We start from the raw sequence: 23435 nt of genomic DNA, 5'->3' as shown, positions 1-23435 counted from the left end.
AAGAAAGTAAACATACAAAAAAAATTAAGAAGATTTATAGTATATATACATAAAAACAAAATTTTGGCTAAGTTATAAGTGTAATTTTCCAGCAAAGTGGCTTCATGACACATGTGTGTATAAAAAATATGTATAAACACAATTGTTGACTTGATATAAAAACCTGAGCGCGAGTTAATTTTTACCATATTCTTTCTCTCTAATTATTTTCCCTTTAAATCCAATTTACGCTAAAATTTCTGCGTCTCTTTTTTCACTCTGAAATTTATAACCATAGTATAAAAACTGAGTCTCTTTTGAAGTCTCGACCAATTCCTATGTCTGTCACATTGTCTTAAACAAACAAACACTCAACACAATACTCCCTATCTTTTTCTGTTCTTTAATTCTATTTATGTCAAAACCCACAATATGTATTTCCTTTTTTAATTTTCTCTAACAATATGTACTTTGCATGCTTTGAAGCATTTCAAGAAAGCCACTCACACCAAAAACACACACCAATGACACCAAGTAACTAAAGCATCTTTTACATATATATAAGTTGCATGTTTTTGTGTCTTAAATACTTGTGTATGATCTTTGTTTGTGTTTTTTGTTTTATAATGAAATGGGGTTTGTGTTATGTTTGAATTAAGTGGGATTTGTGGGTTTTGATTCAATTTGAGTGATGGGTCCAGTTAAAGGGCAAAAAAAGAAAAGAAAAGTAGAGAAGAAAGTTGCAAAAGATGATTTAGCTTCTGGGTCTTCACAGAATGGCTCTGCTGCTGATTGGTTTGAGATTTTATCCAAAAGAATTGCTGGTAAAAACTTTAATCTTTGCAAACTTAGTTTTTCTTGCTTTGCCTGTTTTAGTTTTATGTTATGTGATGAAAAAAAGTTGTCTTTTTTATGTATTGAATATTTGTTTTTACCCCTTGATCATCTGCCTATAGTTAATTTTGATTTGTGGATAATTAAATTTGTGTTTTTTATTGATGTTACATGCTTCTGTTCTGTTAATGTATCGCGATATTCGAACTAAAGATCCCTAATTTAGTTTTATTTACTTGTTACAACTGTGTACAATGCTCTTGTTGACCTAACATACTGATTCATTAAGTTACCTAATGATGCAAAAGGAAAAGTCATTATGGGTTAAATTATTATGCACATCTAAGTTGTATAACAACAATGACTGCAATTCGGAAATGTGTTGATCAGGGGCGGAGCTAGAGCTTCAGTTGCGGGTTCAGGGTTCAGCTGAAACCAATAGTTTTGGTTCAAATTCTGTATTTGTCTTGAAATGTTGATTTGAATACGTACAAATTATTAATTTAGAACTCATTAACTTAGAAACACTAGAATATCGAGCCCGTTAGCTTCAAATCCTACCTCCTCCTCTGGTGTTGATGGTTTACGATGTTTGGAGCAATTTTTAAGTTTACTGTTATTAGCCTCATGATTTTCCTATTTTTTGCTGATATTTCCTTTTCTGATTGAATTATTATGAATTAGGAGTATGTGCACTCTAATTGTTTGAGATAGATAAAAGATAGAGTGCCATTTGAGACAAGTTTAGACCTGAGAATATGTGCTTTGATAGGTTTTATCCTCAATTCTCTTGTCAAATGATCCATCTTTGGCCTGCTAAATTTTACATATGACTGGCGTTTCTACTTATAACAAGAGCATTTGAAGAATTTCACGCGTTTAATCAGAAATATGAGCAGTTTGCAAGTCCATGTAGGGTGCACATTGCTAAAAGCTCCAAGTTATAGAGGAGAGATTTTTTTTTTTTTTTTTTTTTTTTTTTAAGAATTCATCTGCATAATACACTGTTTTGTTCTTTTTACAATTAAGGTTGCTTTACGTCAATGGTATGTTTTACCATAAAAATTGTACTCATGATCCTTTTGCTTTTAGCGTGTGAGGACTGGTGCGAAACGCTGACGTATTTTGAATATCAGCTATGAAGTCTTGGTTCTTCGGTATCAAGTAAACAATAGTTTGTTTCTCTGTGTTCACAGAAGTAGGATACTGATAACCAGGATTCTCCTTACGCCTAGGGCTCCTGATTTACAACTAAAATTTATGTTGATCTTTTGGTTGATGTGGTGTTCCATTTTATTCTCGAGCTTAAAGTCTGAAAAGCTAGAGAAGATATCTAGAAGATTTTGAGAGTCAAAACCAAGTTGCCGACCAAAAAAAGAGAGGGAAAAGAAAACAATATTTTAGAAACTGGAATTTGGAGTGTGGTGATCAGCACATATTAGCTTATTTTAAGTAATTCCAGTTGCTAGTCTGGAAAGATCAGTATTAGACCTAGCCTAAATTGGCTCAGCTATCCAACATTACATCTCGTAGAGCCAAAAATGAAATTTGCAAGTGACCGTAGTGTCTGGGCCAACTTGCGCGCACCTCGACCAATTCCACGGTATACATGCTACCTCGTGCCAGCACATGTACCAATTAACTCTGTCCATCGAGGCTTGGGCAAAGGGGATATTTCCTATCTGTTTCTTCATGGAGCCTACCTGTGGTATTTTACATATTGACCGAGTTCTTCGTGCACGACTACCTCCAATGAAGCTTCTTGACTCCTTACCCTTCTATCCCCACAATGCTTCAAAAGAAAGCAGTTTTTTGTTGCTTCGACCAAATTACAATCATTCTGCTTTTACTTCATGTTTTGGCCCTTAGAGAACCATTTACAATTTTTAGCTGGCTTGAGATCTTGACGTGAGATTCATCTGCGCGTAAAAGTTTGCATCTATTATCCTAGGCCAACGTCTACTGATGATAGGTGATGATTTTCTCTTTAACATTCTCTTGGTTAATACATTCTTAAAAGTATGGTGACTTCTCTGTTTTTACCCCATGCTCCTTGGAAAGCATGTTTTGTATTAACTGGAAAATTGGCTAGATACCACAACAGGTTCCTGACTATCCGCCAAAACAGAAACTTAGATTTACCATGAGATTGTTCTCTCTATCTCTCTTTTTTTTTTAAAAGAAAAATGTTGAAGCATGATCAAAAGTACGTATTCATTCACTTCTAGCAGTTTCTTGTTTGGCATCTACCTTTTAAGTCGTCACATGGATCTAAAGTTTTCATTAGCCAAGAACTTAATGAACCCAGAGTAATACTGTCCAAACCTCTCTTGGCTGCAAGACAACACTGGCTTGGTCATATAGAGATGGGATTAGTATATATCAAATTCAATTAGGGCTGTATCTAAGGGACAACTTTTTGCTGAAGTACTCGGACCAAAGAACAACTTTTTGCCGAAGTACTCGGACCAAAGGAGATATCAAGGTTGGACAAGGTTGGCCAAATATTCAACATAATGGCAAGTAAGCTGAAAAAATTGAAGTTCGGAAGGAACATTCTTGGTTTGCCATGGCATTCTTCCTTTGAACTAAGATGCAGTCTGCCAGTCAACCGAGCAGATTAAATGGTTTGCATATTGCTGACTTTAGAAAATGATAGTTTTACTCTTCTCACTTTCAGTGGATTAAAGTGGTTTCCCTCTTGTACTGCAGTACTAGCAGGCTAGTTGTGTTCCTCTCAGTTGTTACGTACATGCTAATTGGATGAATGTCTAACACAAAAACTGCAGTTCAGGTGAAGTCATTAGACCTGGTTGCCACAAATGTTGAGCATATGTAGTTTTTTTAAAGATCAATTAACAATTGAATGTTTTGGGAAGTACGAAAAATTTGAGGCATTTTTTTGTACTCAATTGTCAACTGCAATTAGGAGGAGGATTGATGGATTTGCCGAAGCAAAGGCCAGTGGCCAAAGAGGTTTCTCTACTACCATTCTTACTGTGGAGATGTAGCTGAAGCATATGTATGCGAATTATTTTACTAGGCAATAGATGATAGTTAAGGAGTTGCTGCAGTAAATGCCATTTTTGTCTGCTGCTCTTCTTCCAACAAAGGTTCCACTACATAGATATTACTAGAATCTATTACGGTGCTTATGTCGTTGCTTTCTGCGTGGATATTATGATGATATTCAAGTAGATCTAGAGTTATAAAGCTGTTGAAGCTGTAAGTGAGATGTTTAGTTAGTGGTAGCCAATAATATATTCTAGCTTAGTTTCTTCGGATGGACAAGAATTAAAGGAGAAGGCCAATGAGGAAATGCCTCTCAGCTCTTGCATCAGGTATATCTTTGTCTGTATCAAGTCTAGTGCTATTAAGTGGTTGTAGATATACCACAAGTTACTTGGTGCCAAAAGTTGATAGAGAATCAACTCTACCAATGAGTTTTTGGTAGCATCGATTACCAATATAACTTCTTCATCTACTACATAGGATCACCGATAGGATCACCTTAGGTTTCTGAGGTACTTACATCCTACCTGGCACCGATGCACTAGATGCAAACATCCATTTATTAGGAATGCCTGTCTTTTATCCATCAAAGATATTAGCAATAATCTTTTTCTGAAAAAGATTTTGAGCAGCACCTTTGTGTGAGGTTTAGGTGTTTTCCAAATTCATATACATATAAATACATGTTAGTGTATAAAATATGTATATGTACAGGTAGTGCCAGTATCTATCAAATTCTCGAGTAATCAATAAACTCTTGAAGGTTCCAGAACCCACATGAATATGCTAGTAAATAATTTTTAAAAAATATTATTATTACAGCGTTAATTTTTATGGAGGGTGTCTGCTTGTTGTTCTGTATTTCTTCTGCATGTGCAGGGTGTCTCTATGCTTGAGGGCAGTTTAGAGAAACTATTTAGTTATTTTGTAGCTTGAACTTCCATATTTTGACAGCATGTGAAGCAATTATATTCTATTTTGAAATATATGAGAAGTATATTTAACAAGCCTAACAGTTTAGGTTGAAAGAAAATGAAAATGCTGATGGAGATACTTAAGTTAGCACTTCAGAAATCGAGATTAGATGAGACCTGAGGCGAAGTAATAGAGTTTGTGAAAAACCTCTTGTTTACCATATTATTGATAGAGGTGAGTAGGATGGACTATGGAGGGTTCAATTTATAGAGTGAAAGAAGTTAGATTTTTTGAATTGGTTCGTAATTAAAAAAGGCAGTGATTTGTCTACTCAATAAACAGGAAAGTCACAATTTCTTGTATATTGCTCTGTTGTGTTCTTTTCCAGTCATTTAAAATTGAATAGATGGTTCTCTGTTCGTTAAATTAAAAATTGTTTAAAGGAAAAGAAATAGTTACAGAAAGGTGTTTCTATTCACAGTAAGAGTTGAAAAGAACAATAAAACCAGAAGTTTAAAAAATGGTCAAAAGAATAATATCTGTTTTTCCTTGATAATTGGTGGTATCTTTTGTTGCCTTGATTTTTCATATATTGCTTCACTGGACAATATTGAGTTGAGGGTCTATCGGAAACAACCTCTCTACCCCACCAAGGTAGGGGTAAGGTCTGCGTACACACTACCCTCCCCAGATCCCACTTGTAGGATTATACTGTGTTGTTGCTTCACTGGACAATATCAAAGCAAGGTAGAGATGGAGTTCCCTCGTTCGTTTTTATAAGTTATTTAGCTTTGAAGAACTAGCTTTCTGAACTTCTATCAAATAATGTGAGAAATGGCATTGGCCCACACTTTTGACTGTTCCCCGCTTAATACTGTGGTTTTTCATGTCAAAAGGAAAAAGAATATGTATGTTATCTTTTGGAACACATTCATGAGCAAGGGCATGAAATAATCCAAGCTGACAGAAAATGCCATTTGAATTGCATCTGTTGATCAAAGTTGTGATTACTCTGATGAATGACAAATTGATTGATCCATAATGGAAGCTATGGAAACTAGCCCTTTATCCAGCCTATTCAACCAAATGAAGTCTGCGCATGAAGTCGAATGATTTAACATATCGTGCAATGTTGCTTAAACATTAAAATTCTTGCTATTAGATGTGCTCAAAGTGTGATTTTCAGTTTTTAAATTTATTTTCAGGTATATATTTGCATGACAGTTGTAAATAATAGCAAATAGGATTACGTATTTTACCTTGCCTTCTTAATCTACCAAAGTTCTTGAACTTGACAAATGGTAAGCTCTTAGTATCTTATCTTGGATGCTTGTCACCCCCCCCCCCCCCCCGGAATTAGTAGCAAGGACATTAGCTGCTCAGTCCAGTGTCATGGATTACCTTAAATACATATTTTGTGGAGTTCAAATCACATTCTTTCCAAGTCTCATACTCGCATTTCTCGATTGTGATTGATAACAAGTGAATCCTGCCTTTTTGGATGGTCAACATGAAATTTGATTATTTTGCCTTGTGGATAAATTATCTTTTCTGCAGGAAATGTATCTCCATCAAAGGGTTTGGATAAGTTCCAATCTGTTTTCAAGATGTCTAGAAGCACTTTCGACTACATATGTTCCCTTGCAAAGGAGCACATGCAGCCAAAGTCGGCCCACTTTGTATTCTCAAATGGCAAGCCCATGTCTTTGCATGAGCAAGTAGCGCTAGCTCTAAGGAGGCTGAGCTCGGGTAATTCTCTAATTTCTGTGGGTGACTCGTTTGGTGCACACCACTCAACTGTGTCTCAAGTAACTTGGCGCTTTATAGAGGCTATTGAGGAGAAGGGGCTTCACCACCTACGGTGGCCTTCCACCGAGCAGGATATGACACAGATAAAGTCCAAGTTCGAAAGAATCCAAGGACTTCCAAACTGTTGTGGTGCAATCGATACTACACACATCACATTGATGTTATCCTCGTCCGAGCAGACAGCTGACGTATGGCTAGATCAAAACAAAAACCACAGCATGATCCTACAAGCAGTTGTTGATCCCGATATGAGGTTCCGTGATGTTGTCACGGGATTGCCAGGAAAGATGAAAGAGAATTCAGTACTTCAGAGCTCAACCTTTTTTAAACTCTGCGAGAAAGGAGATAGATTGAACGGGAACAAGATAAAGCTATCTGAAGAAGCAGAAGTACGCGAATATATTATTGGTGATTCTGGTTTTCCCTTGCTACCTTGGCTTTTAACTCCTTATCAAGGGAAGGAACTTTCAGAATCTAAAGCTGAGTTCAATAAGAAGCATTTTGCCACCCGTATCGTGGCACAAAGGGCATTGGCAAGGCTAAAGGAAGTCTGGAAAATGATTCATGGATTAATGTGGAGGCCGGACAAGCACAAGCTACCGAGATTTATCCTTGTTTGCTGCATTCTCCACAACATTGTCATCGACATGGAAGATGAGGTTCTGGACGAATTTTCTCTATCTCATCACCACGATACAGGATACGGGCAAGAGGTTTGTGAATCTGTCGACAAGACTGCTTCAGTTTTAAGGGACAATCTGTCCCTGTACTTATCTGGGAGGTGACATTCTTAAATAATGTCACTGTTTCTTAGTGAAGGAATAGCATAAGCTATCAATTTGATGGCAGATAGAGAATATTTTCAAAAGGATATGTAGGCACTAATATTTGATTTTTAATTTTTATTTTTATAAGTTTATTTAGGTGGTTCCTGTTTCAGAGTGGATACTGAGATATATTACTTGCAGGAAAATAAGTCATTATTGGGCTCTTTTCCTTATTTAATCATACATTATTTTCTTCTCCTAGGAATTTTGCTAGTTGTTTAACCTGTGAATGCATGGTTCCAACATTGTCCAAATTCCTGGTACCTTTCAATTGCCAAACATTTGGCTGGACACAAATCAAAGTGTTCCGTTTCATTACAGCAGACATGACCCAAACGAGTCGATTTTTATGGTCCTAATTCCTCAAATGAAGTCTTTAATTTTGCCTTTGCAATGATGTAAATAGAGCTTATTTACTTTATCTGTTTCATTTTATGTGATACTATTTTCTGTTTAGTTAGTTCCGAAAGAATAATTACTTACTGTATTTGAAAACTTTTTACCTTTGAAACTTGGCCAAATACACATACAGAGCATTAAACATGGCCCAATTTTTCATTTTGGCATTTTAACTCAGCCTTGTTCCATTTTGGCCCTTCAACCTCATTTCTTTTGTTCCACTTTGACACAATAATTTTTCTCCGAGGTAAAAATGCAACGCGTGCAAATACCCAGGTGCTACTCCCCCTCCCCCCCCTCCCCGCACCCCTTCCCCGCAAAAAAAGTAATTTCAAATTATTATTTTTTCCGTTTTTTCTGCCCACATCCCGGGGAATTTTTTTTTATATATATTTTCAGTAATAACTACGGGTTCAACTGAACCCATAACTTTCGACGCGGAGTAAAAATTTATATGTAAAAATTCATTAAAATTGTAACAAAAAAAAATAGATATAAACCCATAACATTTAAAAATATAATGGGTTCTTTTATTTCACTTTGACACAAAAACTTTTATCCCAGGTAAAAATGCAGCGCGGACAAATACCTAGCTGCTACCCCCCACTCCCCCCCACCCCCAACAATTTTTTTTTGTAATTTCAAATTATTATTTTTTTCGTTTTTTCTGCCCTCCTCCCCTGGAAAAAATATTTTTTTTAATATATTTTCAGTAATAATTACGGGTTCAACTGAACCCATAACTTTCGTCACAGAGTAAAAATTTGTATGTAAAAAAATAGATATAGACCTATAACTTTAAAAATATAATGGGTTCAATGTTAAAAACATTAAAATTGAATCCATAGGATTTAAATTCTGGATTCGCCTCTACGTTGGGAGTATGAAATTTGGCTTAAAAAATGGCTCTCACGCGCCTACAAGGGTGAGGCAAATCACACATGGAATCTAATCAGCTTTTGTGTCAAAGTGGAACAAAAGAAATGAGGTTGGAGGGCCAAAATGGAACAAGCTGAGTTAAAGTGCCAAAATAAAAAATTGGGCCAAATTTAATGGGCTGTCTATGTATTTGGCCATTGAAACTTCTTAGTTTACTCTTAAATGGCATGCTCTTATAGCCAAGAAATGTAACAGCGTATTTAAGATTACAAGTTCTAAATGATACTTTGGATATATGCCAAAAGATTTTCCTTTTTTTAAAACTCCATGCCTGTCACACCTCCTTTTTACGCACCCGCGAGGGCGCAAGGGAGTTTTTCCAATTAAAGGACAATCGAAACGGGATGAGTTTATTTATTTCAGAGTCGCCACTTGGGAGATTTAGGGTGTCCCAAGTCACCAATTTTAATCCCGAATCGAGGAAAAGAATGACTCTATATTACAGTCTGCGTACCAGAAATCCGGATAAGGAATTCTGTTAACCCGGGAGAAGGTGTTAGGCATTCCCGAGTTCCGTGGTTCTAGCACGGTCGCTCAACTGTTATATTCGGCTTGATTATCTGATTTTATACAAGTGTGAACTTATGTGCAAAATTTAACTTTTAACCGCTTTTATCATTTACTGTTTTTATCAAGAATTGCAACGTTGTGAAAATGTATCTCGAACCGCGTTACAATCAATGTACCCGTGGTCGTCGACACACTTTGACTCCGTTGAGATTTGGATTTGGGTCACATCAATGTGCACCCGAGTTTAAGGAAATTAAATTATTAAAGGCGCGCCTAAAGCGACTAGCGTATTTATTTTGGGTAGGACCGTGGAATTTTACTAAACGGTCCATCCCGAAGCCTAAACAATTTTTAAAGCAATATTTATTGAGGGCCCCGCAATTTGTATTTTTATTTGGCGAGGCTCACCTCGTTCTTTATTTCTAATGAATTTGCAACGTCATGGACATGCATCTCGAACCACGTCACAGTCAATGTACCCGTGATTAGAGAGGCATTTCGAATCCGTCGAGATTTGGATTTGGGTCACATAAATGTGCACCCGAGTTTAAGAAGGTAAAGTTTATTAAAGCGTATCCTAAAGAGACTAACGTGTTATTATTCCGGGAGGGTCGTGAGATTTGCTAAACGACCCGCCTTGGAAACCGAATGCTTCGATATATACATTTAACGAGGGCCCCGCAGCTTGTGCGTTTTTATTTGTCGAGGCTCATCTCGTCCTTATTTTAAAAGGATTTCCTATAGCAACTACGTTTCTTGTCGCGTTTTTCTCTACTAATTGAAAACAGAGATAGTCCTAGTTGATTACATGCTTGTAGGCTTATTTATAGCAGGATTCAAAATGCCTTTACAGAATAAGTAAACGTGATTACGCACACGGACAGCCGATTGAACGTTACGGCCCAAATCCAGCTCATGCGGGATGGGCCAGACCTGGGCCACTGTTTGTTCGATGAGGGCCTGCTTGGTCTGTTTTGACCTGGGCTCGACCTTCATGAGGTTGAGATTGCAAGCTTTGTGTTCTTTGTTCTAAAGCATAGTTTACCAGTTAGATGAGGCAATTTATCGGAAGAGAAAGAACTTAACTAGTAGTGTACAGTTTTCATGCTTGGCATACATTAAAGAATTATACTACACAATTAAACTAAATCCAAGATACAACCTACTGCATTGGGAATACCTTTATCTAACAGCATACATATACAACTATCATTCAATCCCCTACATTGACATCAGCTAGGCTTGTAAGCTACCTTCAGTATCCCAAACAAAAATGTGAGCTATTAGACACTACATGACATTTAACACAACAGTCCATGTACATAAAAAACATCTGCAGATCTTCTCTTTTACACTCATTGCTCAAACTTTCGAGTTACATTGGTAGTGTAATTGTGTACCTGGTAAGGAAAGCAAAGGAAGAAAGGAATGATCAGTTGAGTGGTATGCAACAAACACAGCAACAACAGATACACAGCAACAACAACCAGCCAACAATGATGAAGCTCACGAGCAGTCGAGCAACAAACAAACAATCCCAGAACCAGAGTAATGAACCAACAGAAATAACAGAGTATTCAATGCAGCAACACCAGCAGTTCAACAATCACAAGCAACTCAATCAGGGCAAACAACAGAACTTGGCCAAGACAACTTGACCAATGTGAATTCTTCTGTAGTTTTCAGACAGCGTTTGGTTACAATATTCTCAGAATTTATGTTTCTTTCTTTCAGTTTTTTTAAAGAAAACCTTCTCTCTTTTAGGCTCCAAAAAAGAATCCTCTTTTAGGCTCCAAAAAAAAGAATCCCTTTTTCTCAATGGAAGGTCCCCCTTCTTATAGCCTAATCCCAGCACTTTACAGCCTGCTGGACAACTCAAAATTCCCCCTCCCTGTTGTTTTTCCACTCAGTTATTTTAAATAACAAAACTCCCATGAGATCCCTGACAGCCCCTTTTAACATTTATTAAACTAAAACAGGCCATGGGCAGCAAGAATATAATCTGACAGCATGTGCTGTCAGACTATTTTAATCCAAAAGAGCTTTATGCACATGTTGTGCACAAGTGCACATGCCCTCCAATTCTAACTGCAACTAAACAAAATCAATCCCTTTGTATTTCTGATTCAAATTCATCAATTGTAAATAGCTATAGTCGATCTTCAATTTTGATTCAAGCAATGTTCAACGAGACAAATCAAGTTGTTACCATTCAAACAGCTAAAACTATTTAACGACATGTATCGAATCGACTATACTAATTACAACATACACAATCAAAGCCAAGGATTAGAATCAAACAGTATCAGCAAGGGGTCAGATTGCACATGTCAATACAGAGGTTAACTTGGGGATTGATTACTCAAACAGTTTCAATTCAGTAAGTTATGCAGTTCACATACACACGCATTATCAGTGAATGAGGAAACATTTGATCAAATAACAGAGGTCCAGGCAAGGTGTGAGAAAACAGTTGGTAAAATTCAAAACACAATTTGAACAAGATGTTTGGCCATACGAATAGACCTTTAACACACACACGAACTGGAATGAAGAAGAGAAGACAAACTTACCTTAAAATCTTTGAAAGAAAAGATCAGGAAAATCAACTTGTGTTTGAACAGACCCTTCTCAAAGTTTAACGGACTTTAATCGAAGTGTTTCTCAAATGAGAAACCCTTCGATTAAGGTTCATTAGACCATAAACTCTTGGTTTAAACAGGCACAGAACAGGCACGGAACATGCACGAAACAGGCACGTGGAACCCTTAATCGAAGTGTTTTGAGAAACACTTCGATTAAGGTCCATTAGACCATAAACTCTTGGTTTAAACAGGCACGAAACAGGCACGAAGAACCCTAGGGTTCGAAACAACAGATCTGGGATTCGTGTTTCCCTGGTCAGATTCGGACCAAACCAAACATGGTTTGGTCACGAGGGAGGTTCGGGGACTGTCTAGTGTGAAGATGGTGAGGTTTGGTGTAGGTCAGAGTTCGACTCGAATCTTCAAATGAAGATTCGAGACGAAGGAAGGTGATTCGAGGCTAGGGGGTAACAGATCCATGTTCAGGACAGTGAGGTGGTCCTAGGGTGTTCAGAAGGTAGTCATCGGCGTTCATGCCGCCGGGTTCTAGTGAAAGGGAAATCAGGGCGGCTGCTAGGGTTTAGAGGGTTTCAGTGTTTGGTGAAGACGATGAGTGGAGGGGGGGTTCGGATAGGGGGCGTGGGGTACGATAGAAAGCTTATATACGATCTAAGGGTTTAGATCCTGGCCGTTGGATCAGATGAGATCTATGGCCAGGATCTATTCACTTAGGGAAGACGGTGTCGTTTTGGGTTTGATAGTGGGTGAGACCGGGTAAGGCTGGATCGGGTCAAGATTGGACGGGTTTAGGGGGGAAGGCCTGGGTCCGTTGGATCTAAGGGTTGGACGGTTCAGATTAGTTTGACTGAAACGGCGTCGTTGAGGTGGAGTGATCAACCTGATCAGGACCGTTTGTTTGAGTCAGATCAACGGTTCTGATAAGGACGCTGATACGGCATCGTTTGAATCAGTGTTTGGGCAGGCCTGACTTGGACTGGGTGCTTGTGTACCGGTTTTGGGCCTATTTTTTGTTTCATTTCTTGGGCCCAAATCACTCTTTTCTTTGTTCTCTTATTTTAAAACAAAAAATGAAATAACAAAATAAATAATAAAACAAATGAAATTAAAACAAACAACAATGTAACACTTCAACACAATTATCACGCCAAATTAAAATGTTTAAGTAAGTTAAATCATAACCTAGAACGAACGATGCATATATATATTTTTTGAATTTTCTTTCAATGACCGAATTACGGTTTGATTATCATGACAGACATACTTTGTATTTTGATTGATAAGATCAAATGCAACTTGGGACGAACCATAAATGACTAGCAGTACAAGTCATGAAAAATTGAAAATTTGTACAGCGAGGTCACTGGTCACTATTTTTATTTTCTTTTGGAGTGATTGTCCGTGAGGCAAAAATCACGTGCTTACAGCTGCCCCTCTTTGCACGAAGACACGAAGGGTTTTCGCGCAAAGATAAAGCGGGCGATTTTTGCTCGTCCGAGTACTCCGTGTGAAGCATTTTTTGAAAAAGATTTGACCGAACCTTTGCTTCAGAGGTTTCCTACATATCCTGGGCTGAACAGGAATCAGGTCAATGTAGTTCGGGAAATTTTGGTAGCTGGGACTACCGCGTGACTGTAGTGTTAGCTGTTGCTGTGCGCTGTTGCATGCTGCTGTGGGATGCTACCGCTCACCGATCTCCTTGTTACATTTTTCTGAAAGGAAAAACAAGAAGCTAAGCTAGAGTATGGATCATGAGATCTCATCTATCTTCAACTTGTTCTTGTTGCCTTGCTTTCTTGTCGGCTAGCGCTTTCCTCTGATGCCTTTATTTTGTGAACTCAGGGGATGATACTGGTCCTTTGCCTTTTCTGAATGCCAGTTTTCATCACTCCGCTTGATCTGCTGGGAACATGGCCCTCCTCTTTAAGCCTTTCAATGGTTTCTTCAGTGGTTATGGCTTTCTTCATCAAAATTGTTATGCCGGGTCATGCTATAATGTTCCCAAACTGCTTCTTTTGAGACGCGTTCCTTCTTCCTTTTGAATCGCGCGTTTGCCTTTGCAGCCTTTTGCTTCTTGGTGCTGGGTTTTTTTTATTGTTTCCTGCTTGGGGATCTCTGTTGTAACCTTCCGCCTTCAGGTGGGGTTACTGATTCCAGAATCTAGAGCTGAAAAGTATTCCCGCATTTTACTGGTGGGCGACCTAGAACTTAAATGTATTCCCGCATTTTACTGGTGGGCGACCTAGAACTTAAAAGTATTCCCGTATTTTACTGGTGGGCGACCTAGAACTTAAATGTATTCCCGCATTTTACTGGTGGGCGACCTAGAACTTAAAAGTATTCCCGCATTTTACTTGTGGGCGACCTAGAACTTAAATGTATTCCCGCATTTTACTGGTGGGCAACCTAGAACTTAAATGTATTCCCGCATTTTACTGGTGGGCGACCTAGAACTTAAATGTATTCCCGCATTTTACTGGTGGGCGACCTAGAACTTAAATGTATTCCCGCATTTTACTGGTGGACGACCTAGAACTTAAATGTATTCCCGCATTTTACTGGTGGGCGACCTAGAACTTAAAAGTATTCCCGCATTTTACTGGTGGGCGACCTAGAACATAATGTATTCCCGCATTTTACTGGTGGGCGACCTAGAACTTAAATGTATTCCCGCATTTTACTGGTGGGCGACCTAGAACTTAAATGTATTCCCGCATTTTACTGGTGGGCGACCTAGAACTTAAATGTATTCCCGCATTTTACTGGTGGGCGACCTAGATCATAATGTATTCCCGCATTTTACTGGTGAGCGACCTAGAACTTAAATGTATTCCCGCATTTTACTGGTGGGCGACCTAGAACTTAAAAGTATTCCCGCATTTTACTGGTGGGCGACCTAGAACTTAAATGTATTCCCGCATTTTACTGGTGGGCGACCTAGAACTTAAAAGTATTCCCGCATTTTACTGGTGGGCGACCTAGAACATAATGTATTCCCGCATTTTACTGGTGGGCGACCTAGAACTTAAATGTATTCCCGCATTTTACTAGTGGGCGACCTAGAACTTAAATGTATTCCCGCATTTTACTGGTGGGCGACCTAGAACTTAAAAGTATTCCCGCATTTTACTGGTGGGCGACCTAGAACTTAAATGTATTCAAATTGTTTCCCCGTTCTTCCGAGAAATTTTTTGACAATCGGCAGAAAATTTTCTGCCCCGGTTTTTGGTGATCTCCCTGGCGTTGCGTCTTGGTGCCATCATCAATCCTTTGTTTTCCTGCAGCAGATAAAAGGATTTAGTTAGTTTTAATCGTGGTGGGAGGAGGTGCCTTTCCGGCGGATGATTTTTCCTCTCTTCCCCTTTTCTTGCTCTATGTCCCCATAATTGGTTGGTGGACAAAATTGCTTGCTGGGGGTTTCTGGCCTGCTGGGGGCTGGTTTTCAATTTATCCCCCTTTCTGCTTTCTCTTTAAGCACATGCTGTGGGAGTCTGCTTTTACTCCCGAAACCACTCCCTTTAGGAGCTTACTTCCTCCAAAACTGCAATGCACGATCATTGCATTGCCTGGGGCCGGCCTTTAAGACTGTTTGTGTTATCCTGCATTGGATGAATTCCCCTTAGGTCTCTGGTAGTAAGCTTTGAAAAAGTCTTTTCAAGACAAATTTTTAGGAAGAGAAATAAAAGATAGAAAAAGGAGAAAATCTTTCTGAACCAATATTTGGTGGGAGAAGAAATTCAGAAGAACTTATCTGGAGGACATGACTGGTCCCCGTGATCATGACGTGCACCATAGATTCCCGACCCAGTCTATTCGTATCAATCGATTTGCCCGATGGTCTGACTTGCTGGGGATGATAAATGAGTGTCCATTTCGTTGCGAATGTGGTCGCTTTTTGTTGATCTGTCTTGTCGCCTCATAGTGCCCTTCGAGGGGTTTTCACTAATGAGACTCTCTCTTTTCTCTCAGCTCCCGGCGCCTTATGGTGCCTGTGAAGGTTTTCACCAATAAGACTCTCTCATTTTACATTTCTCATCTTACGTCGCCTTTCGGTGCCTGTGAAGGTTTTCACCGATAAGACTCTCTCATTTTAAATTTCTCATCTTACGTTGCCTTTCGGTGCCTGTGAAGGTTTTCACCGATAAGACTCTCTCATTTTACATTTCTCATCTTACGTCGCCTTTCGGTGCCTGTGAAGGTTTTCACCGATAAGACTCTCTCATTTCACTCCTTCATCAAGGAATCGGGGTGTTGTCGATACGACCCTCTCTTCTGGAGATTTCCTTTGACCATCAATTCATTCCCAGTCTTATGATCCTCTTCTTTGCTGGGGATCGGTGTATTATTCTCGGCTTTATTTGCCTGACTTGGCATCTCTTGGATATTGATCGGGAGGTCTTTTGGACGTCGATGTTGGTTTTGGTGTGGGGCTAAAGAAAGGCTATCAAAAATGAAAATAATTTTGATGGGTGATCTGCTACAGCTTTTGGAATCAAACCTTTGTTGGAGCTTAAAACATAACATCTGCCCTAGTTTTCTTGCTTGAGGAACTTTATTTTTTTACACTTATGTTGAGCTACGTGCGTTACGCACACTGTGCCTATTATGCACACTATGACCGAGCCGTGAGGCGCCTACGTATCCTCTTCGAGGAATCAGGTCAAACGTAGTTCCCACGGTTTTGTATTTCTTATGATTTTATCTTCTTTTTCTTTTCTTTCTCCTTCTTTTCATTTTCCTTTAAAGATTTTTTTCTTTTTCTTTTTCTTTTCTTTTCTTTCTTTTTTTTCTTTTTTTTTTCATGTCTTTTCCATTAGTGATTCCAAAAAGAGGGGTATGAAAGAATAATTTAAGACTCAAAGGGGGAAGCAAGGGCTAAAAGTGTTTGGATAGAAGAAAGGATTGCCTCCGTCATCTCATTATCCAATAAATACCAGATACAAACAAACGAACCAAAAATTGCCATAATTAAAGAAATTACGCATAATATCTCTTGACTGCATCAGAATTGATAGCCATGTCGACACATCTCCCCTCGATATCTGTCAAACACAAAGCACCGTTGGACAATACTCTGGTCACGATATAAGGCCCTTGCCAATTTGGGGCGAATTTGCCTTTTGCCTCGACCTGATGTGGGAGGATCTTCTTCAATACCTGCTGCCCTACTTCAAACTTCCTGGGGCGCACCTTCTTATTATATGTTCTTGCCATTCTCTTCTGGTACAGCTGACCATGGCACACTGCTGCCAATCTTTTCTCATCTATCAGGCTCAACTGTTCCAATCGAGCTTTGACCCATTCATCATCATTAATCCCGGCTTCAGCGACAATTCGGAGGGACGGAATTTCGACCTCTGCTGGTATTACAGCCTCAGTTCCGTACACTAACAAATAAGGAGTTGTCCCTATGGAAGTCCGGACGGTAGTGCGGTAACCCAACAAAGTGAAGGGTAATCTCTCGTGCCATTGTCTGGACCCTTCCACCATCTTTCGCAGTATCTTCTTGATATTCTTATTGGCTGCTTCGACCGCTCCATTCGCCTTGGGACGATATGGGGTGGAATTGCGGTGTGTAATCTTGAATTGTTGGCATACCTCTCTCATTAGGCTGCTATTAAGATTCGCACCGTTATCTGTGATGATTACTTTTGGGATCCCGAATCTGCAGATGATATGGGAGTGCACAAAATCCACCACCGCCTTTTTGGTTACCGATTTGAAGGTTTTAGCCTCAACCCATTTGGTGAAGTAATCAATGGTCACTAAGATGAACCTATGACCGTTGGATGCTGCCGGCTCAATAGGTCCAATGACATCCATGCCCCATGCCACAAACGGCCAGGGTGCTGACATCGTATGTAACTCTGTTGGCGGAGAATGGATCAGATCTCCATGTACCTGGCACTGATGGCATTTCCTCACGAAAGTGATACAGTCGTGTTCCATGGTGAGCCAATAACACCCTGTTCGAAGGATCTTCCTTGCCAACACATATCCGCTCATGTGTGGCCCACAAACTCCAGCATGTACCTCTGCCATAACCGTTGTGGCTTGACCAGCATCTATGCATCTCAACAATCCCAAATCCGGGGTTCTTTTGTACAATACTCCTCCGCTGAGGAAGAAACCATTCGACAAACGCCGAAGGGCTCTTTTTTGGTCTCCAGTGGCCTGTTCTGGATATGTCCCCATTCTGAGGTATTCCTTGATATCATGAAACCAGGGTTCGCCATCTGGTTCCTCTTCTACGGCATTGCAATAAGCGTGCTGATCACGGACCTGGATGTGCAGAGGATCAACATACATTTTGTCAGGGTGGTGCAGCATTGATGCTAAGGTGGCCAAGGCATCCGCAACCTCATTGTGAACTCTCGGGATATGTTTGAACTTCACCGATCGAAATCGCTTGCTCAGATCATGCAAGCATTGTCGATATGGTATGAGCTTTAGATCTCGCGTTTCCCATTCACCCTGAATCTGATGTACCAAGAGGTCTGAGTCTCCCAAGACCAAGACGTCTTGGACATCCATGTCCGCAGCTAAGCGCAGACCCAGAATGCAAGCTTCATACTCGGCCATATTGTTGGTGCAATAGAAGCGTAGTTGAGCCGTAACAAGATAATGCCGTCCTGTTTCAGAAATGAGTACTGCTCCTATTCCAACCCCTTTCGCGTTTGCAGCTCCATCGAAGAAAAGCTTCCAACCCGGTTCCTCAGGCAATTCCAACTCATTTGTATGCATTACCTCTTCGTCAGGAAAATACGTTCTTAAGGGCTCGTATTTTTCATCAACGGGATTCTCTGCCAAATGGTCTGCCAGCGCCTGGGCTTTCATGGCCGTCCTCGTTACATAGACGATATCAAACTCTGTGAGCAGAATTTGCCATTTTGCCAACCTTCCCGTGGGCATAGGTTTCTGAAAGATATACTTCAATGGGTCCAAACGGGATATGAGATAAGTAGTATACGAAGACAGGTAGTGTTTCAACTTCTGAGCTACCCAAGTTAGGGCGCAACATGTTTTCTCGAGTTGAGTGTACTTGACCTCATGTACTGTGAATTTCTTGCTAAGATAGTAGATGGCCTGCTCCTTCCTTCCTGTGTCATCATGTTGCCCCAGTACACAACCAAATGAATTTTCCAAGACCGTCAGGTAAAGGATTAGGGGCTTCCCGGGCTTAGGCGGGACCAATACGGGTGGATTAGACAGATACCCTTTGATTTGGTCGAAAGCCTCCTGACACTCTGCCGTCCAACCTACCGCAGCATCCTTTCTCAGCAGCCGAAATATGGGCTCACAAGTTGCTGTGAGTTGAGCGATGAACCTGCTGATGTAATTGAGTCTACCCAGCAAACTCATTACCTCTGTTTTGTTCCTTGGCGGTGGCAAATCTCGGATGGATTCAATTTTGGATGGGTCTAACTCAATCCCCCGTCGACTGACGATGAATCCTAGCAACTTTCCTGATGGAACCCCGAATGCGCATTTGGCCGGGTTAAGCTTGATATCATACCTTCGGAGTCTTTGGAAAAATCTCCTTAGGTCTGCTACATGGTCCTCCTGACGCCAAGACTTTATGATCACATCATCGACGTACACCTCGATTTCTTTGTGTGTCATGTCATGAAACACAGCAGTCATTGCTCGCATGTACGTTGCCCCAGCGTTCTTTAATCCGAACGGCATTACCCGATAGCAGTAGGTTCCCCATGGCGTAATAAACGCTGTCTTTTCCGCATCCTCCTCGTCCATTAGGATCTGATGATAACCCGCATAGCAATCTACAAAGGATCCGATCTCGCGCCCAGCGCAATTATCGATCAAGATATGGATGTTGGGCAATGGAAAATTGTCCTTGGGACTTGCTTTGTTGAGGTTGCGGTAGTCGACGCACACCCTGATTTTTCCATCCTTCTTTGGGACTGGTACCACATTGGCCAACCACTCGGGATATCGAGTGACCCGAATGACCTTCGCCTGCAACTGCTTAATCACCTCTTCTTTGATCTTTACACTCATTTCTGTTTTAAATTTCCTTAGTTTTTGCTTGACCGGAGGGTATGCCGGGTCAGTGGGCAATTTGTGAACCACTAAATTGGTGCTTAATCCCGGCATATCGTCATATGACCATGCAAAAACATCTTTGAATTCCATGAGGGTTTTGATCAATTCTTCCCGAACACTCGGCTCAATGTGGATGCTAATTTTGGTTTCTTGGACGTTATCAGCGTCTCCTAGATTCACAGCCTCAGTGTCATTTAGGTTGGGCTTGGGTTTCTCTTCAAATTGGCACAGTTCTCGGTTTATTTCTTCGAAGGCTTCACCTTCGTCACATTCAGATTCATCGTCACAAACGACCTCTTGCATCATTGAGTCGGATTCAGATTGATTTATTAGACTAGGTCGAAGATCCGCTGTGCATGCCATGTCATTAGAACCAGTAAAAAGAGAACTGTTCAGAAAGAAAAAGAACAAAACAAAATTAAAATGGGACAAAAGAAAAGAACTTTATTAAACTTGCGGGATAAAAGGGTTCACACTTTTACAAAAACGAAAGTAAAATTTGGATTACACCCTTGAATAATCCGGACAAAACAAAACACACAAAACATAAATCAAAGCCTACTACCAAGACTCCCCTCGGACAGGAAGAGGAGTAACTGTCCAATTGTTGGTCTTGGCCTCAGGCCCCACAAACTGTATCTCTGTTCTGCTGGAACCTTCTCCAGCTTCTACCATACTGACATCAGCGAACAGCCTCTCAAAACTCTGATTCAGGTCCTCATTTATACTGATCAATGGTCCTAGAATCTTTGGGACCGGTGACCCCTTGGCACTTGCTTTGACAAAAGACCTTGAGAGACGTGGCACCGGTTTAGGCAGAAACCAAACCTTCTTCTTCATTTTTCGCGCTTGCTTCCTATCTGCTGTGGTTGGTTTGAACCCCAACCCGAAAGTTTCCAGATTTTTAGGCAAGGTGACAGGTTGGACAATCCCCTACAGCTCGATTCCCAGGCCTTTTCCCGGTACAAATCCATTACCCAGCATTTCTGAGACCATCATGACTGTCGCGGCAGCTACCCTAGGGTGTGGGATGATCTCTCCTTCAGAGATTTTGTTGGCCGACCCTGTATCGAAAATCCGGTAGACCCAAGGACCTTTGTCATCATCGGTCTCTATGAAAGGTACAATGGCTCCGCCCATGGTGCACGCTGCGTCCTCGCCGTGTAACACGACCTCTTGTCTTTCCCACTCGAACTTCACCATCCGATGTAGGGTGGAGGGCACTGCTTTGGCTGCATGAATCTATGGTCGTCCTAATAGCAGGTTATAAGACACTGTGGCATCTAACACCTGGAACTCCATGGTAAACAGGACTGGACCGATGGTCAATTCAAGTACAACATCCCCCACGGTGGTTGTTCCGTTTCCGTCGAACCCTCGGACACAGATGTTGTTCTTGTGGATTCTTCTGTGGTCGATCTTTAACTGGTTCAGGGTAGATAGTGGACAAATATTGGCACTTGAGCCGTTATCCACCAATACTCGAGTTACCACCGAGTCTTCACATTTGACAGCTAGGTATAGAGCTTTATTATGCTCCGTACCTTCCATCGGCAGGTCATCATCTGAGAATGTTACCCTGTTCACCTCAAAAATCTTGTTGGCAATGGTTTCCAGGTGGTTTACAGAAATCTCATTGGGTACATGAGCTTCGTTCAATATCTTCATCAGGGCCCGACGATGCTCCTCAGAATGGATCAGTAATGACAGCAGTGAGATCTGGGCCGGTGTTTTTCTCAGCTGTTCGATCACAGAATAGTCCTGTACTTTCATCTTCCTCAGGAACTCCTCAGCCTCTTCTTCGGACACAGGTTTCTTGGTTGCAGCTGGGTTGGTTCTCCTTAGTTCCACCGGAGCGAAACATCGACCTGATCGAGTCAGCCCTTGCGCTTCACAACTAACTTCTTCCACCTGTTTTCCTTTATACATCACCACTGCCTTTTCATATTTCCAAGGCACAGCCTTGCTATCAATCATCGGCAGCTGGACCACAGGCTTTATGGTTACTAGTTCTCTACATACCCTTTTTAACACGACTGTCGGTGTGGGCGGAATCCCTGATATTACCAACTTGCTTGGCTCGGGTTTGCTTGTTATGGCGGACGGGCTCTTTCCCAATATCACTACCGGCTTGACGCCTTCTCCCTGCGACTGTACACTCGTTCCTCCACTGGTTGAGACTTCTTTCGGGGCGGCTTGGATCATCATCACTGTTTGTGAGGGTTTTCTCAATTCTCCTCCCTCACACACCAACTCAATCATGTGAGTTTCGTGGTGCGCTGGCAGTGGGTTTTGGTTGATGTTAGGAGCTTCTGGTGTCTGGACCTCGATCTTATTGGTGTCGATAAGATCCTGTATGGCATGCCTTAACTTCCAACACTTCTCGGTGTCATGCCCGAGCATCCCTGAGCAGTATTCACAACTTATTGATCGATCCAAATTCTGAGGTGGGGGATTTGGTTCTCGAGTCTGGACAGGACTAACCAAACCCAATTGCCTCAGCTTGTGGAACAAAGCGGTGTAGGTTTCTCCCAACTCCGTGAAAGTTCTCTGTTTCCGCAACCTGTCATTCCTAGCATCTGGATTTCCCCGAAAGCCTGCCCCTGAAGGGTTTCTATACGCCCTCGGTGGAGGATAGGTGTTTTGTGGTGGTGCATGTATGTTCTGGGGAGCCGGCGCGCGCCATTGCGGGCGAACCGGAAGCGGAGTGTATGCCTGGGCCTGGTGTACGGAACAATATGGTTCTCGAGGTGGATAGAAATTTTGTGGTAGGTTGTATGGGTAGTTTGACCTGTGAGGTCTGGGTTGGTTGTAGTGCGGCCTGCCAGCCCTGGACCAACTGCCTGCCTCGATCGTGGCAACCTCTTCTTTCTTTCTTCTCAGCGCACCTCCCGTGCCGCTTTGAATAGCCTGGGTTGTGGCTTTGAGTGCCGAATAGTTCAAGATTTTGTCAGACCTCAGACCCTCTTCTATCATGACCCCTATCTTGACCACCTCGTTGAAAGATTTTCCAACTGTTGTCACCAAGTGACCAAAGTAGGTTGGATCCAATGTTTGCAAGAAATAGTCCACCATCTCTCCCTCTCTCATGGGAGGATCGACTCTAGCTGCTTGTTCTCTCCAGCGGAACCCGAACTCGCGAAAACTTTCCCCGGGTTTCTTCCCAGTTCTTAATAATGTGAGACGGTCAGGGACTATCTCGAGATTGTACTGGAAATAACCTGCGAAAGCTTGCGCCAGATCGTCCCAAGTATACCACCTACTGGAATCCTGCCTGGTATACCATTCTAGCGCAGATCCGCTCAGACTTTGGCCGAAATAAGCTATTAGCAGCTCATCCTTGCCGCCTGCCCCTCTCATTTTGCTACAGAATCCCCGCAAATGTGCCATGGGATCACCGTGCCCTTCATATAGATCAAACTTAGGCATCTTGAATCCAGCCGGGAGTTGGACGTCCGGGAAAGGGCATAGATCTTTATAAGCTACGCTGACTTGGTTGCCCAGTCCGTGCAGGTTCTTGAAGGACTGCTCCAGGCTTTTG

The 23435-nt window shown here is 41.2% G+C and overlaps 1 protein-coding gene across 1 annotated transcript; it reads left to right on the top strand.

Annotated features, from left to right (window-relative positions):
- The first annotated feature begins 309 nt into the window (after positions 1-309).
- Positions 310-7577, top strand: LOC104231072 (protein ALP1-like). The gene is made up of 2 exons (XM_009784000.2): positions 310-803; positions 6298-7577. Exons 1-2 carry the CDS (start codon positions 671-673, stop codon positions 7332-7334), a joined length of 1170 nt encoding a protein of 389 aa, XP_009782302.1. The 5' UTR covers positions 310-670; the 3' UTR covers positions 7335-7577.
- Positions 7578-23435: the final 15858 nt, after the last annotated feature.

This window comes from Nicotiana sylvestris, chromosome 11 (genome assembly GCF_000393655.2).
Source record: "Nicotiana sylvestris chromosome 11, ASM39365v2, whole genome shotgun sequence".
NCBI classification, from domain to species: Eukaryota; Viridiplantae; Streptophyta; class Magnoliopsida; order Solanales; family Solanaceae; genus Nicotiana; species Nicotiana sylvestris.
Note: the sequence above shows the minus strand (reverse complement) of the source record. Positions and strands in the feature narration are given on the sequence as shown.

What these genes read in the sequence shown, in the direction of transcription:
- LOC104231072 (XM_009784000.2), top strand. Translation starts at nt 671, where the DNA reads ATGGGTCCAGTTAAAGGGCAAAAAAAGAAAAGAAAAGTAGAGAAGAAA. An exon ending in TTTATCCAAAAGAATTGCTG is followed by an intron (nt 804 to 6,297) that starts GTAAAAACTTTA and finishes TCTTTTCTGCAG; the next exon opens with GAAATGTATCTCCATCAAAG.